This window comes from Neurospora tetraspora (assembly GCF_033439725.1).
Source record: "Neurospora tetraspora strain CBS 560.94 chromosome Unknown B0H65scaffold_4, whole genome shotgun sequence".
Taxonomy (NCBI): Eukaryota; Fungi; Ascomycota; class Sordariomycetes; order Sordariales; family Sordariaceae; genus Neurospora; species Neurospora tetraspora.
In genome coordinates, this window is record NW_026944386.1 from 3,959,216 (window position 1) to 3,976,198 (window position 16,983).

At 48.3% G+C, this 16,983-nt stretch overlaps 5 protein-coding genes and 1 non-coding gene across 6 annotated transcripts; 1 reads left to right on the forward strand and 5 right to left on the reverse strand.

Moving 5' to 3' along the window:
- Nucleotides 1–263: 263 nt before the first annotated feature.
- Nucleotides 264–1,727, reverse strand: B0H65DRAFT_208549 (uncharacterized protein). Its single transcript, XM_062821898.1, has 3 exons — nt 1,358–1,727; nt 779–1,299; nt 264–723 (listed from the first exon to the last, which is right to left on the reverse strand). The coding sequence occupies exons 1-3, from the start codon at nt 1,586–1,588 to the stop codon at nt 279–281; spliced, it is 1,197 nt and encodes a 398-aa protein (XP_062682143.1). The 5' UTR covers nt 1,589–1,727; the 3' UTR covers nt 264–278.
- A 5,949-nt stretch (nt 1,728–7,676) lies between these two features.
- B0H65DRAFT_558412 (uncharacterized protein) lies at nt 7,677–9,721 on the reverse strand (the record flags this gene model as incomplete). Its single annotated transcript, XM_062830101.1, is given in 3 exon segments — nt 7,677–8,990; nt 9,008–9,384; nt 9,430–9,721. The coding sequence occupies 3 exon segments, from the start codon at nt 9,719–9,721 to the stop codon at nt 8,100–8,102; spliced, it is 1,560 nt and encodes a 519-aa protein (XP_062682144.1). The 3' UTR covers nt 7,677–8,099.
- A 1,060-nt stretch (nt 9,722–10,781) lies between these two features.
- B0H65DRAFT_t250 lies at nt 10,782–10,853 on the forward strand. The gene has a single exon. It is a non-coding gene; the product is annotated as a tRNA-Gly (tRNA).
- Nucleotides 10,854–11,957: 1,104 nt separating this feature from the next.
- B0H65DRAFT_208578 (uncharacterized protein) lies at nt 11,958–12,943 on the reverse strand. Its single transcript, XM_062821899.1, has 2 exons — nt 12,376–12,943; nt 11,958–12,306 (listed from the first exon to the last, which is right to left on the reverse strand). Exons 1-2 carry the CDS (start codon nt 12,774–12,776, stop codon nt 12,156–12,158), a joined length of 552 nt encoding a protein of 183 aa, XP_062682145.1. The 5' UTR covers nt 12,777–12,943; the 3' UTR covers nt 11,958–12,155.
- Nucleotides 12,944–14,578: 1,635 nt separating this feature from the next.
- B0H65DRAFT_549222 (uncharacterized protein) lies at nt 14,579–15,855 on the reverse strand (the record flags this gene model as incomplete). The annotated part of the gene is made up of 3 exons (XM_062829639.1): nt 14,579–14,618; nt 14,822–15,369; nt 15,421–15,855. The coding sequence occupies 3 exons, from the start codon at nt 15,853–15,855 to the stop codon at nt 14,579–14,581; spliced, it is 1,023 nt and encodes a 340-aa protein (XP_062682146.1).
- Nucleotides 15,856–15,953: 98 nt separating this feature from the next.
- B0H65DRAFT_549223 (uncharacterized protein) lies at nt 15,954–16,759 on the reverse strand (the record flags this gene model as incomplete). The annotated part of the gene is made up of 3 exons (XM_062829640.1): nt 15,954–16,357; nt 16,414–16,552; nt 16,646–16,759. The coding sequence occupies 3 exons, from the start codon at nt 16,757–16,759 to the stop codon at nt 15,954–15,956; spliced, it is 657 nt and encodes a 218-aa protein (XP_062682147.1).
- Nucleotides 16,760–16,983: the final 224 nt, after the last annotated feature.

Below are 16,983 nucleotides of genomic sequence, written 5' to 3' on the forward strand. Positions count from 1 at the left end.
ATGCGAGTGCCAAGATTTGGGAGTAACCTCGAAAGTGACACTGGCGTCGTGTTTACCTTGGCGCAAATGGCCCGTGCTCCCATCGCTAAAAGGCTAGACTAGAACCTCATCATTCGCCGCATCGTCCAATTCCGACATGTCAACAAAACACGCCAAGCAACCCTGGCCATCACCAGTTCCCCATCGTACATACACGTACAAGGTATATTTTGATCCAATTAATTAACCAAGCTGATCAAGAACAGTAAACAAATCCACATCCATTCAACCATTACACATTATGCTTCGAGAGCCTTGGACCCCCGGTGCTCGTTCTCCGTGGTCAGGTCAAAGTCTACCCGCACCATGATGCCTTCGGTGCTGCCCGTCTCGGCGTCGTCACGGTTACGGCTCTTGGTGTCGTTATACGTGTAACAATCGCTGTTGGAGCTTAGCTTGTTGTGGTGCTGGGGCCGCAGGCTGAGGTTGCGCAGCGTCATGGATGTGCCCTTGGTCCCGCCCTTGGTCGAGTACCCAGAGTGCCCCCCAGAATTGGAATCGTGGCCCGTGTTCCTGATGAACTTGTCGAACACGGGCTTGATGCCGGGAATCGACAACGAGATCAAGGTCGCTCCGATCTCCGATACCTCGACCGCCAACAGGGGGTTGTACGTCCATGACATGTCCACGTTCCACTGACCTGCAATGACCAGCACCAAACGAGCAATCGAGATGCCAGTAACCCTTCAAGCCGTGTCAGTCAACAACCATCTTCTGTCCATGATTGGCAACAACTTACAAGATACCAGGCATCAAAATGCACGCCAGCTGCAGTCTTCGCTTGCGCGGCAGATCAAGGATCCAGATCATGGCCAACGGGATGCCAAACAGCAACAGGTCGCAAAACAGTGACACGGCCGAGTTGACACTGTACACGAGACCCCATGGCAAGCACTGGTAGCCCTCGACGTCCTTCTGCCAGTTGTTCTTCTTCGTGTATGGCCACAGTCCCGTCACCGGAAGACAGTGGAAGATGATGAGGAACAGCTGCGGCAGGAATCCCGCCACCAGGACGCCCATCAGGATCTGAATCGCCAGTCGGAACCCGCGGTGGATGCTGCAGATGCGGTGGTAAAAGGCCAAACCCGATACACGGCAGATCAGCAACGCAATGGTGTAGACAATGTGTGCCGCAAAGTCCCAGATCTCACTGAGGTTCACCTCCTCCGGCGTCAGCACGTACATGAGGTACTGATAGTGCCGCCCCGCTCCAATGTTGATCAGTTTGGTATCCAGTACCACAAACGCTATAAGAAGGGCCTGAATGGTCAAGGGTCAGAGTTTTGCTGTCAAAAGTGTGAGTGGTAGAGGCACTCACTAGACATAGTAGCGCCAACCAATCATCAAGTCCGGTTCGCCTTAGCACAAAGGCTCTTGAAGCAATTCGGCATAGCACAACGATGCCCGTCAGGACGGTGACGAAGATAATGGCGCCAGTCGCAGGTTTGTCTCGGGATTCCTCTAACCAGGCAATGCTGATTCCTTCCGGGATCCGCCCAGCCTCGATCGCCCTCGTTATCCTCGGGTCGGTGCTGGTAGTGTTGGACATGGTGGTCTTGGCTCACGGCTTTCGGATGCCGGACACCGTTCGATGGCGGACACGCCGGATTAGTCGGGTATCGTGGAAGAACGGCTGCCGTCCTTTATTATCGTTGTCCTTCGCACTTGTTACCAAGAACCGATCGGCATATGCGATTCTCGAACAGCAACAGCCAAGCTCAAATCCAGTGGGAACGTGCTCGAATCTTATGCCCTATACGCCCAGCCAAAAAAGGACGGGAATTATGAAAGCCAGGACACCCCAGCTTGCCTAGCATAGAACTACTATTAAGGGCCCCGCAATCGCTTCACTCCAGGCCCAAACCAGTCAAGACACTTTGAGCGAACCAAGCTCTCGGGCAACCGCTTTTTCTTCACTGCCGCCTCTCTCGACCGCTCGGATTCGCATCCTGAACTCCAAAGCAGGGTATGGCCAAGAAGGTAGAATTCCAGGAGAATATGTGCCCCCTCCATCTGTTCGGATGCACACTCTTTATGGCTAGCTCAACTGCGCCTGCTCCCGAGTCAGTTCACATCACGCCATGCTCATATTCCTCATATCCACCTAGCTGAGGTGGCTTCATAACAAGGCAACTATCTTTTCGTCGGCTCGGTCCTCCTGAAAATGCTTGGGTGACTTGATCGCCTGGAATGCGCAAGAAATCGGGTTGGGTTGCGCAAGAAAGTCAAGTATTTGTATTGGGGTTATGATGGTTCAACGGGTCGATGGAGCCCCCAAAAAAAAGCTTGTCCGAAAGGACGCCGAGATTGGCGCTGGCAAGTCAGGGCTCCCAGGTCCGAAGTCCGGAAAGTCGTGGAGGCCTTTCGGTTGATGCAGAAAATTTCATGACACAGAGATCTTCCTTCCTCACATGGGACAAGATCGGAGTCTCGAGGTCTGCACAAATGATGATCATGGGTGATCATTAACAAAGTCTATTCCAAACCCAAACCACCATGGTTTACGATAAAAAGCATCCCGACGCTTTGGTTTACTCAATCAAGAGTATGTTGCATCCCGTCTGTTAAAACCACCAAGAGCAGGGCACAGAACCCCCAATCACAAATGAAACGACAGCCCTTGCCCGCTAGTGCTACCTTGTTTCGAACTCCCTCATCTTCGTCATTAACAGCATGCACTGCTCAAAGAACATCAGTTCGTCCGATCTGTAGTTCACAACCCCCGATCTCAATCCAACGATGAGACAAAAGACACGGAATCCTGCGGGGTTGGGATACTAGCACGGAACCACTGAGCGCAAACTCTGTTAAATTACAGAAGGAAAAGGCCTGAAAAGCCTCAACATGTCAATCCCTGCCTGTTATGGGATATTCCAGGCAGGTGCCTGGAGGTCCCACTCTGTCGTACCGACACGTGCTCTATTAAGCATGGGCCTGCCCATCTGCGCGTGGCTAACCTGAAGGTAGTCATATAAGAGCGTTCACCCCGTCACCCTTTATCAAGGCTGAGGGTGTGTTTGGCGACTCGGAAATAGGACCTGGAAACCTTCCAGGTCCCATTTCCAGGTGGGCGTTTGGCGCCACCCGGAACATTTCTGTATGAAAATGCCACCAAAACTGGGTCTCGGAAATTCTCGTACCAACAACTGAGTTGCAACCAATAAAATGCCGTACATCTTTCTAAACTAGCCCTAAATCGATTCAAACACAAAACCCTTCTAAATTAACCTAGAAATATAATCTCTTTTCCCCTTTTAATCAAAATATAACTACGTAACACCCCTAACAGCCACCACCAACGTCAATATACAATACATCACCCTCGTTAAACGCCATAACAAATGTATAAAGGAACGCTGTCGTCGCCAATGATTACTATAAACTACTATCATACTCATAATAACTACCCTTACGTACTAAACAAACCCTTCTCCTATAAATATAAATAGAAGCAGTTAATTTATAACAAAGGATCTTCTCTATAACTATACTAGACGCTTCCAATTATTATTGTAAATAGTACCGCGTACCTTCTACAGCTTAGTAACGTAATTATTTTATTATAACTCTTTAACCGCTTCTAATAATCTTTCGATATACGAAAAGGTATTAATATTCCTCTTCGTTATTAAATAAGGATTAACCTTCCACATAACCGCTTATACAATAAATTACAATCTAAAAACAATACACCAATTAATCTAAACCCTTCTAATTAATATCGTATAGAGTATTTACTTTAATACTAAGGTATTTTATTAAGTCTTCAATATTTACCTAATTCTAGTATTAAAGAAAGTTCGACTTCCTAAAACGGAAACCCCTTTCGAAATCGAATCTAATCCCAAACTCTTTCTACACTTTCATAAAATATTAAAAACGCTCGATAAATCACACTTTAATATAAAGGTTACCGCTAAGGAATAAATGCTATAGTACAACTATAAAAATAGTATATTTATAAATATTATATTAGCGTACAACTTGTCTAATAAAATTATATATATGTGACGGCGCTGGCAGTCAGCGACCCACATGTGGGTCCCGCTATCGCTTGTGCGACCAGGGTATTTATTTGGGTCTACACGCTTGTATCTAGTTCTCTTCCTCTTTTCTCCTCCCCATCTGAAATCTTCTGTCATAGATGGAATCTTAGCTTTGCCTTCGACCCTCCCATACTATGCCCTTGCAATATATATTACCTAGTTAAGAGGGGTCCGCCAACGATATAAAGGTATTAAACTATATCCTCGGTTAAAGCGGATTTAATATTCTTAAAGGTTAAATATACTTAACTAACGTAAACTATAGTAACGCTTCTAAACTACTTATCCTATACTGTAGTATATAATATTACCTATAGGAAATAGCCCGAGCCGGTTTACGACCCGCTACTCCCAAAGAATTATTCAACTTGCGTCATTTCTAATATCGGATAATTATCGAAAAAACAATTGGGAGATTAAAGAGGACTTTTAAAATTTATCGTATTACGCCCTCCTTCCCTCCAAAAATACAAATCAAAGTCGTATATACCACCGTAATTTTATTAAATTAGATCTTAGAGTAGAATAGGTATAATTTCGAGCTAGAAACCATAAAAGCGGACGCATTTAATCTAAAGAATCGCGAAATTGTAACGGAGATAGTACCCCTCGTTGGGTATATAATAGAGGATTAAAAGCGAATTAGGAGAATTAATAATTAAGTAAATTAGTATTGCGACTGTATTTTTAAAAGGATATAGAATTCTTACTCTAAGAAATTGCGTAGAAGGGAAGAAATATAAAGAAGAGAGAGGAGGAAAGAAAAAGGGAAAAAAGGGGAGAGGAAGGAGGATTACTAAATTGGAGAGCAAATATATACCTTTGGCGCTAATTATTTAAATTACCCTTCAACTAGTTCAAATCGAATGAAATTGTATTTATCGAGCTATAAATTCAAATCGTTCGATTACCCCCCAAAGTACGACCTTCTTACAATACTAATACTTCAAATACAAATATATAAAGACCGTAACTACTATTTACCTTCCAAAATTTTGAAATTTAAAATATAACGATATTTAATATATTAATCGATATTAGGGCCCGTTAGCGCAATTAATATAATTTTAACAACCCGTACCATTAATTGAAAGTATTTATATATTCATTTATATTAATTATAAAAAAACTTCAAATTTAATATAAAGTAAATATATCGATTTGGTTTAATCTAGCAATTATAGCGCTACCTTTTATATATATATACAATTTTGTTTTAGTATTAAAATATTAATATAAAAAAAACCAAGAAAAATAATAAAAATCAAATCCGGGGTAAGGCCCACTTCCCGCTCCCTCCCGTCTATAAAAATCTAATTTATATGAATGAACTACTATAGTATATTATAATATAGTATATTTACAAATCTAATTATAAAGCAATTGAATATAAAGTTAGGTCGACTAAATTAATATTAAATACATCAAAATCTTTCTTTTACAACTACAAATTTAATAAATCCTCCTCCTTAACTTCTACCTCCAACCTCTTCTTTAAAATTCGAAAGTACGCCTCTCTCCTCCTCTTCGAAATAATTATAAAGCGATACGCCTTAAATTTAAACTACTCCCACTCCTAAAAAATAAACTCAACGATATCCTTATCGACCTTCTCTTCCTAATCTTCGTTCAAAATATCGATTACCTTCTTAAACTACTTATACGACGATATTAGGGCGATAGGTTCGATTTACAATTATAATTACAATACCTTTTTGGTCGCGAATAAGGCATCTACTAAATATTTAAAACTATTAATAATAGCGTTACTGTTAGACCGCTTCTTCTTCTTCTTAGGGTTAAATAAGCCGGCAACCTTCCTCTTACTATTACGAATATAAGCGGGCACTTTAAGCTTCCCCTCTATATCCTCGTTATTAAGTTTATATAGTATACCTATTAGTAGTACGTTTTTACGTAAAAGTAATACACCAAGTATTAAAGCGTAACTTCCAATTACACCCTAATTATTAGCGAATGCCTCCTCTATAAAAATATAATATAATAGTATTTTATAACGGAACTATTACTACTCTTTATAATTCTATTAATTTATCAAATTAATATACTTATTATAATACCCCATAAAAATGCGCTAAATTAACCTCCAAAAAGGAATCCCAAACAATATCCTCCGCAGTATGTAACCCTATTTTAACATCGTATCCGAATCCAAACTAGCTAATATACCCACCTAAAGCTTATCAAGCACGCCATTTACACTTAAAATAGTCAACCTTATTACAAACTTAACCAACGTCGACTTTAACGCTGTACTCAATACAAAAAGTATTAACGATATTATTATACACTATCTCCTTAAACCCGCCTTAGTTAGTAAGGCCATTGTCGCTAACACTCTTCAACACCTACAATAAAGAAACCTCCTATATTTCATTCCACTACCATAACTTCTTAGGGGTCTTCCTCTTAATAAATCCAATAAAGGGGGTAGAAGTAACTTAATTAAATTAAGCAAACGCGGGCGCTGCCTGACTAGCAATCTAACTAGTTATCTATAATTAATTGGTATCGCCAGCCATATTGCTAGTAAAATAGGCAAATCTTGATTGGGTATACGGCGATTCCTGTTAGGGTAAAGACAAATAGATAAAAGAGGGTATAAATAATATAATATTTATTACGATGTAGATTCGTTATATTTCTAGACATTTAGTACGCCAAACGGCACTCGGAAATTGTCTTCGGAAGTATTTTTAGGTAGAACTGGTAGAGTTGAAAATCTCGGCATTTACCGCCAAAATCCGGTTCAGAACGGTCCGTGCGGTTCCTCAGAACAACACTTCCGAAACCCCATTTCCAGGTCCCATTTCCGAGTCGCCAAACACGGCCTGACGGTCATTACCTTACAACCTACCGTCTATCTTGCTCACGCTCTGTGAAGTCGTATGTGAGGTTCCAGGTTGAAGCTCTCGACAGCGTCTGTCTTGTACTTCCTTTGACAGCACTACCGCCTATCGTTACGCACTATTACTCCGTCCAACAGCCAGGTGCTCGTTCTATCATTCTCTATTAGTATTACTTAGTGAAGTAATATCCTCGCGTAATATTGCCTGATCCGGCAGTTTTTCGTCGACGGTGGAGAGCTGCGACTGGACTGGACCATTCCATCTTCTGGAAGCGTCAGTGGACGTCAGGGACGCGTGGCAACCATGTTCACCATCTCCTTAGCCGCGCAAATTTATCATTTTAGCGTCATGCGGATTTGAGCCAACCCGGTGGTCAGTTTTGCCTTCCAGGATACACCTGAAGCGCGAAGATACATCAAATGCCCCAGCCCTGATAGCATTTTCTAGTGCTGTGGTAGTGTTTCCTAGCTGACAGCCAATGGAAGCTATCAAGTGCTGCTGGTATATTGCGGGGGGCGCTAAGATGATGAATTTGCACGGCTAAAGAGATGGGGGATCCCTAGCTGCAAGATCAGCTGTCAGGGGTACGTGATCGGGCGGGCTTTTAGAATTTTCCAGGTTAGTCTCCGATGCAGGTACGATGCTACGCACCCAAAAACGGACGAAGGGGTCCAGGGGTGCAAAGTTCATTTTGACCACTCATGATAACCATAAGCCGTCACGCAGTCTATCTATCAGCCAAATCGTGACCACAGAAGTGCATGATCTAGAAAGCACAAAGCTGATTCTATCTTTCCAATAGACGCGGCCAGCACAACCCTTTCCGCCACGGAGTCTCAGCCGGATCATCGATCATCTCCCGCACCCCTTCGGCACCGGAGCAAAATCACCAGACTTCACATCCATGTGTCTGAGAGCAACGATGTTCTACGCCCATGGCAACTGATGGCAATTCTACTAACTCAATACCTAGGCTACCTCGTCACGAAGCCTACCGCTGCGGCAATCCCTCACTTGCCAAGCCTCGAAGTCTTTACTTGTCAACTACCTCCACGACTTATTTCCTCAATTCCTTCGGTTATGTCAAAACTCCTATGATTCCCTTCTGGGCCGAATTCTTTCCACTCTTGGCTGGTAGTCAACCTCATAGCCCTCCGAGTCCCTCCTCGCGCTCACCGACGAGTATACGAGCATAGAGCGCCCTATGTTCCCGTGCGTAGTTGGACACCTGGAACGCAATCCCATACACGTACCTCGCTAGTTCCCAGCTATGCGTCTCCCCACGCCAGAAAACCCACCTTTCTCCCTCTCCCGTGTGATCTGGAGCGTCGGGCCGCTGGTTCCCTGTGATGCTCTTTTCTCTGGTACCTCTGAGGCAGCCCCATAGCTCCAGATGGTACAGGGGCTTGTCACTATATCCAGCAATCCGCTTCTGATTCTCCTGGTAAAAGTAATCCACCAGATTCACCCACGACGTTGTCCTGAGATTAGCGTCTCCCAGCGACACCTTCCAAAGCGTATCGGCATGGTTGTCCATGATTCGTTCGACATCCTCTCTCTCACAGTCGTGGAAATGTGACAGCGACAACGACTGCAAGTGTGGCCACCGGAATTCCGGATCGATAATGTCCCCCAGTGACCACTTATACCAGCCATCGTCTGGAATCATTTCGTCGTCGCGGTACCACACCCTATCCCTTTCAAACGTCAAGTGTCGCAAGTTCGTCAGCGACTTCAGGAACGAGCGAACCCGCCCTGACGACATGATGTCGCTGAGTCTCCTCTGGGACTTGGGAGGAATACACTCGCTCGCCGCAACGTGAATCGGATTCCCATGGCGGATCTGGATCTCCAGCGTAGTCAGGTTCGCCAGCGCGTCTTCAACAGTCGGCGTGAAGAAAAGACCTGCTGGGTCGTCGTCCAGCACGCACCAAGACAGGTTCTTGATTCGCAGCGTCTTCAACCGCGCCGTCTTTCCCATCACCGATTGCATCTCGAGGTACCGGACCAGAGAACGCAAAACCCTCTCCTCCGTCTCGGGCGTGGAAATACTCGGAACCGGAAGGGGTTCCTATCGCTGTGCAGCGCTACCGAGTTCAGCGGCGCAGCCAGGCTCATCTCCCGACATGCGGCCAGGGTGATGCTCTCCAGCGCGGGGAACTGTTCCAGACACATGACGATCCCGTCGTAGTCACGGTTGGGCGAGTGGTCAACAGCCAAGAACTTGGCCTGGTCTAGCAGGATCTCCTCGTACCGCTCACGGTCGAGGGCGATTTGCTCGGCAGACCGCCGGTGGTGGCTGATCAGCGGCGGGTAGCGGTACCGGTACCACTCCGGAGAGTGGAGATCGATCCGCCCTGATCCTTCCGGGTGGTTGACGTAGTGCGGCAGCCAATTCCGAGGGTGATCGGTTGTGTTCCAGGTGAACTCTTATGGATCTCCCTCCTCGTTCAGATCCGGAGAAGACTCGAGACGCCGCCATCGCGGCTCGGCGAGTGTGTCGGTTACGTAGTAGATTGAACGCAAACAGGGCGCGATGTCGGGCGAGTTGGCGAGGCGTTGGAGGTGGTCGCCGTCGCTGAGGAGGGGGGAGACGACGAGGACGGGGAAGGAGGCGCGCGTGGCGCTGGGGAGGAAGCGGTGCGAGATGAGACGGCAGAGGCGGGCGGTGGGGACGGGGAGGAGGGAGAAGATGCGGTCGAGGATCTCGTTGGGGAGGGAGGCGAGGTAGAGACGTTGGGGTGGGGAGGGGAGTTGGGGGTCCATTTTTCTTGTTTTGGTGATTGGTACTGTCTTGGTGATATCGCTTTCTGGGCAGGACGCAGGTAAGGAAGGGAAGCTACCTATGGAGGCCGATTAGGGGCGGCTTTAAGTAGCGAAGTCCGCCTGTTTTGGGATCTACTCATGGGGTTTTGGATGGGAGGATGATTCACCGACTACGGGTGAGAGCTGCTTCACGGGCTTCATGGACGCTTGAGCTCTGGCGATGTGATGCTGGAATGATTCCTACAAGCGGTCCTCAGGACGTGGCTCGTCACACCCGCCAAAGTCATTGAAGACACTCTGCGATCCGGACGTCTTCCGGACGAGAACTTGGTTTGAAGCATGTCCCATCAAAAACTTGGACTACCTTGGAGAATCACCCTACTCATGTTTCCTGACCAGTTGCTCCGATGCAATTCTACTTTTCGAGTTCCTGTATAGCAACTGGGGAGCGGAAAGAGCGAACGACCCGGAGCTGTTACATGTGGAAGGCGCACCCCGCTCGGATTTTTCATCCTTGTGGTTAACACTTGGCAAGACATTCCTCTTTTCTCAACCATGGAAGGCATCAATGAAGCACTTTCCCAACCATACCTTAGAAGAGCTCGTGTCCCATGACAATCCAACGCCATGCTGTGGCGTGGTCACTGGTGACGACGTGCCATTCCAAGTCCCAATTACTCCTCGATGCACATTACGGACTATCTGTAAATGTCTGCTATTGACCTTGATGCTTTGTTACCTTCGTCCTCGAGTCTTGGTGCAGCCTATAATAAGGCGCAAAAGAGTGGAAAGACGATGCGAAATCCACCAGAAACTCGATGCACGCATCTGTCACTTAGGTTCTTCATGGCTTGATAAAACCAATTCACAATTTCCCCCAAGTGGCTTCAGAAGAATTGTATCGAGGAATCCATCGTCCTCTTCCCGAAAGGGGGAGCTCGATCAGGTTAAGGAGTCCGGGAGGACCCACACCTACCTGCCAAGCACGTTAGGGTGCCACCACCCCGCAAATTGGGGTACATAAGCACAGAACTCGCAAACAGTTTTCAACAACAATAAAGCGCCAATGGTCTAACGGCTAGGATTCATCCCTTCCAAGGATGAGGTGGGGGTTCGATTCCCTCTTGGCGCAACTTTTTTTCTAACTTTCTGTTCACTTTTGTTGCTTGGTAGCTTGTTCTTGTTATTCTCCTTTTTCGATATTATTTTGGCTTGTTTTTCCGCGTTTATGGGGTGGGTTTTTGCTGGTAATGTTAATATGTGGTCGGTAGATTGTCATCTTTGGGCTATGAACAACATGCGGTAAACTCCGACCGAGATGACTGAGCATCGGTCCATTCAGTCATTGCTTAAATTTGCTTGCTTGCTTGCTCACACTTTTAGTCGAAAGTCGATCCAGAGAGACCTTTTATCATCCAAGTTCACACATCATTCACTCAAGCACTAGTCTAGATCCCAACTGGCTGAGTTTTTTCTAAAGAACGACGAAGTTACCACTTGATGAGGGCGGGCTTCCTCCGGTGATGCTGATGCGTATGAGTATATCGAACGAGCTGCCGCCGCCGCTCAAGAAAGAATGGCTCCACTCGCCTCTTAACGACTATTTGGATGTGCCTATCGTAAACGATACTAAAAGAAGCGAAGCAGGATGAGATGACACAGTATTGTTTGATGTGTGCATGCATGCAAAAAGAGAAATGATACAAAGTGGACCGAAAAAAAAAAAAAAAAAACATACAACACCAGGGATTCGCTGGTCGTCACCGACCCAACTACTAGTCTGGCCCTCACTGGCTTATCTATGGGAGAGCGGACGGGATCCCGAGTTCTCCAGTGGGTATGGTCGTATGTGGTTTTACTTTCTTCAGCGAGGGCTTATAAAGAAAGATTTTGAAGTCAAACACTAGACTAGACTCTATACTGACATCTTCTCTATCATAGGTAGGTACCAAAGATGAGCCCGGTAGCACGGCTAGGTTAGTTACTGGATCTAGTGTAGAACCTGGGGTAGGTTCTGATCAATGCTACACTAGACCCAGCTAGGAACGCTGTGGTTCAAAGTCTGCAGCAGTCAGACTTATGTACTCTACAAAGCTTAAAAGATCTTCGATCAGAAGTCAAGGTACATACGTCACATTGGATCCTATGTAGGGCTGAAGTTATCAGATCACTAGGTAAGATCGGTTTGAAATTCCGTTAAGATTTGCATCAACACCATCACATCAGATAAGATTCACTGAGACGAGACCCGTCGAGATTTCATTAACAATCGCTTGCTGGTTTTTTCTATCCAAAGCAGATCTAAGTACCACTACCTCCTGTCATCCAACTCAACATCATTCGTTCCACTCCATTACATTCTATGTATACCAACATCCCATACTCGAGCTTGCTAGGTCTAGGCTGGCAAGGGAACCGTGTCTAGTCAACCCGCTTAAGCAACGGTGCCAGCAACAGTAGCATCGGTCTTCTCGCAAACGATGTGCCTCTCGGAGTAGTTCTCGCCAATCTGCCAGTTGGGGTTAGGGCCCTTGCTCTCATCGGTGCAGGTAGTCTTGATGGTGGTGGATCCAGAAGCGGTATAACTGTTTTCCCATACATCATGTTAGTCTTTCTGTTTTTGTGTCCGATGAACAGAGTCACAGGTTACTTACGTCTCTCCCTCAGCAGGAACGATAGTCTCCTCCAAAATCAACTTGCCATCAGGCCTGTTGTACTTGAAGCTGGCCCAGCTGGCCTTGATGCCCTCAGCCGCGCCCTGGGGCGCAGTGCACGGGTAGGCGTCGTTGAACTCGTAGAAGAAATCGGGAATCTGGCTGGACTGGGCGGAGCACCCGTAGACCAGGCCGGTCTTGTCGGAGGTCAAAGTGAACTTGACGTAGCCATAGCTGTTCTGGTGGGCAGGGGTGGTGAAGACGTAGTCGGCGTGGAAGTCGAAGTCCTTGACAGTCCAGGTGAGACCGCTCTCGGTGGCCTTGGCGGTGGTGTTGGCGGGAGCAGCGGTGGCGGTGGCAGCGAGGGCCAGGGCGGAGACGGCGCGGGTGAAGTTGACCATTTTGATAGATTTGGTGGGGGTTGGTTTGGTTGGTTGGGTGGTGGTGATTAGTGATTAAGGTTTAGGTTGTAGTGTTGGAAGTGTTGGATGATGAAGCTGATGCTGGTTGAGATGAATGGATGGGCAAGAAAGAAAGGGATTCTCGAGATCTTATACTTGAAAATCTTGGGAGCGGGATGGGGACGGATGTCGGATGACGGACTGGAGTCTCGAGAAGTCGACCCAACTGATGATGATGATCCCCGTCTGCACCGAACGGGTCCTCCCTCGATGCCGCTGTTACCGTACCTGCTGGCTGTTACGTTGCTCGCTTGCCCGCCAGTTGACAATCACCTCACCAAAAGTTACCGCCACCGTCTGCCAGCTCGTATCGTCGTGGCTTGTTTTGCTTGGTGGTCCATAGACAAGAAGGGAAGTTCGGCATCCACCGACTTGTGGGGGACCGCCCGCTTGGCGGTTCAGATTTCAGGGCATCGATCTGCAGCTGCAGCTGGGAATCGAACGGAAGTCGGAACCTGAACAGATGGGGCTTTTTTCCTCCTTTCCCAAAGCGAAGCATGACGATTGCCAAGAAGATGGATGAAACCTCTCTTTCTCGTATTTCCCCTTCCCAGCGGGTTCACCAAGCGGAGTATACAGCACAAGCTAGGCTAAAAGCACCGTAGCTTCGACTGATCGTCCTGATTTGGTCCCCTAAATGCCCTAGCAGGGAAACATACGGGCTTCGCGAAGCCTCAGGGTAGCAGTGCAGGTGGCTCATTCGGCAATGGCCGAGACTAGGGGTCCAAGGGGATATACCGCTTTTTCTCAACTAGGTATAGCGCCGGGTATATCTGGCTTCGACCAACCTTCTGGTGAGTTGATGCGGGTCGCAGAGTTTCTTGGGAACGATCCAGTAACAGGATTGGTTTGAGCAAAACATTCGTATACTGTGTAAGTCCACCTTGGGCGCTTATTTCGTTGTGTAACGTGTTACTTGGGGGTTGTGGTGCGGTTCGGTGGTGGGACCTTTCCTCAACCCCCTACTCATCTTTTATGAGAGGGGGTTGACAAAAGGCTCCAACCTAGGCTGCCCGACAACCCCCAAAGATGAGGTCATCAAATGCTGAATGGATTTTTTTTTTTTGGGAGAGGAGTTGATTGCGGGAGTCAAAGGGAGGTGAGAACTTTGATTCATCCGTTGCTACACAACGCTACACCAACACCATCGATGCCACGAGATCGTAGGTTGTCAGCGAAGGTAACATTGCAGCGGCACCGGTAGCATGGCGGTAGCGGCTCAGCAGCAAGGGCAGTGCACGATCGCAGCATGCAGTGTCGCCCACAAATCGAACAAGACACACACAGACTTCGGGAATGATCCTTTCCACGAATCAAAGATCCCCAATTCATCTGTTTCGTAACACTTGTACGAGTGCATCGGGACCTCGGTGCCGCTGGGACCTGGAGGCTGAGTTGAGGCGACACTGGGGAGCTCGAGTCTCGCCAATCAAGTCAAAAGCCCGAAGCGGTGTGAAGAGGTGAACTTGAACGACATGAAAGGGAACGTGGGAACGTAGCATGATGTCTTTTCTAAAACGGGGACATTCTTGGTAAGAGTCGGTTTCGATACGAACAGATATGAGCTGAGAAGGATCGGCCTATCAACTCGCTCTGAGGTTCACTGACTTGGAGCTCAGTAAGCAACCACACCCATGGACGAACGCCAGGTGACAAGGACATGAAAAATGTCTGGAAACCGTCACGGATGGAAACTGATGATGATCTACCTCGCGCTGTGGAGGTTTTACTTGTGCTAGGGTCTACACGAGATCTGAGGATACGATGGCGGCCTCCGTTCCGCTTTGGGTGGGTAAGCCAAGACCTGGGCGAGGAAAAGGGGACGGTGTGAATAGGAGCATTGGCTGGATGACCGGCAAGAACGGGATCTCCTTTTTGTTGAATTGAAGTCGACCTCAGCAAATACGCAACACCTCCTCCACTTCACCCCCGTCGAATGCATTAACAGGACAGTCTGACAACTCGCCCGTCCTGAAGGCACCGACACGCCGGTAGACAGTCGACCCTCCTCCGGGTAGCTCTGGACATCCAGCTCCGTCTTCACCAGGCCCTTGCGCACATGGCCCTTCAGAACAATCGTGATCTCCCCCTCTTTATCAGGCCTGTACTTCGACTCAAACGGGGGATCAGGGAACTCGACAAGCTGGGAGAGGTAAGCGACGCCAGTGACCGACTCAACCAGAAACCGCTTATTCCCATCCCAGTGAGCGGGACGTTGTGTGTTCTTTTCGCTTTCCGCAATGTTCTTCAACAATTCCTGCATGTCGAGTTCCTTGGCGGCCCACGACCGCGAGGGGGCATTAGAGCCTGAGACGATGTTCTTTCGCTCGCCCAGCTCGCGGGTGAAGCGCCAGAGAAGGTCAAGCGGGTAGAGCTCGCGCCAGGTTCCGGTGACGTAGGTGAAGGAGCGGAAGTGCTCGATGGTACGGGCGATGCCGGCCATGGCGAAAAGGCGGTCGGAGGTAAAGGTTAGGGAGGTGCCGATGAAGGTCTTTGCGATCTTTTCCCAGGCGAGGAAGGAGGGAAACGTGTGCTCGATTAGGTGTCTTGCTCTGTCCTTTGCTTCGTTGGGCTCATTTTACACCTGCTGTTCTTCGGCGTTGCAGAGCGCCTCGAAGACTGTCTTGGAGGAAAAGGGGGTGTCCCCGGTGGCTCGCAAGGTAGGCTCGGTGAGGCGTTGTTGCACTCGGGGCGTGTCGGTCTTGAGCGGCCACGACTCGGCAAAGGCTTGACGACGACATTCCCAGAAGAGCTGGGGAGCTCCAAAGTATACCGCTCGCGAGGACAGGACGCTCTCCTGGAAGACCCAGCCTCGCTTGAACAGGGGCGACTGTTCCACATTCTCCACGAACGTGTTTTCGAGTAGGGAGTTGACAGCGTATATGGTGGATTTATCGTCACACACTCTGATCCGGCATGGGCTGATCTGCAATGGGTTCCTTGGGGTGAAGCAGCCATCGTTGCCGCCAGTCCCCAGTGCGGTAATGTTACAGCGTGAATGACCATAAACATCACTCATGGTAAGTCCTTCTCTTTGCCAGTCTTCCTTGGCCTTTGGACCACTTTGGATGATGCACAAGGAATCGATCCATACATACCGACATCCGAGCTGTTGGGTTATCTCATGGCATCCCGAAACGTCTTGGACAGGCTGTCATCAAGGGGTATGCTATCTTGCAACTGGGCCATGTTATCTGTCTCCAGCTTCAAGTTGTGAGCTTTCGTGGAGATGGACCAGGAATGGCTGAGCGTGAGGTAGTGTGCCTTCTTTTGGGCAAGGCCTTCCGCAGCCGAGATCACCAACCGAGGAGCTAGTTTGCCGGGTACTTCTCCCACGTCGATGAGCCGCGTAGGCAGCCATGTGGCAGTGGGGTCCTTTTGCGTGGAGGAATAACGGTTGCACTCGGGGTGGTTCTTGACGCAGTCTTCCAGCCAGTGTTGCATGGATTTGAGGACTTCGGGAGCGTCCGAGGACGGAGACAGTGGGAGGTTGGAATCACGGCCTGCTGGCGAGTACGTGTCTGGGGTTATAACGTTAGAAACAGCCTTGAACATCCCATCGAGGCAGGAAACTCACCACTTCGAACCTTCCGCAGCTGGACAGTGACAAAGTCGTCCATGATCCATGGGCCAGAGAAGTCAAAACTCTCGTTGTACCGTTCTTCCAGCCAGTCGTCCAGTCCGGCCAAATCATTCATCATATCCTCATAGTCGTTCTTGAACCCAGTCGGAGTGGATGATGCGGGAGCACCGATCGCATAGGACGTGAGGGATCACGCCGTCTGAAGTCATATTGGAGGGTCGCTAACGTAGGTCGCTATCGGTATCGCTTCGGAAAAGAGGAAGCTCGGCACGGAGGGGTTGTCGTTGTCGTGTGCTCGGACCCCGCGCGAGCTGACCCGAGGGAACCCATTGTCGTCCATTTTGTGGCGGATTGCTGCAACGATAGACCTATAGGGTATAGTACCCGTTAAATTAGCCAAGAAACGCCACAACAATCCCGTCAGCGTCGCAGAGATGGGCGTCGAAGGTGGTGATATGGATTGTGGTGGTGGATGCATGGTGGTCGGTAAGCTGCCAAGAGGTGTGAGACGTCACAAGGTGGCACAGGGTGGGTGCGGGACAGCGGTTGCTAACAGACGCTAAC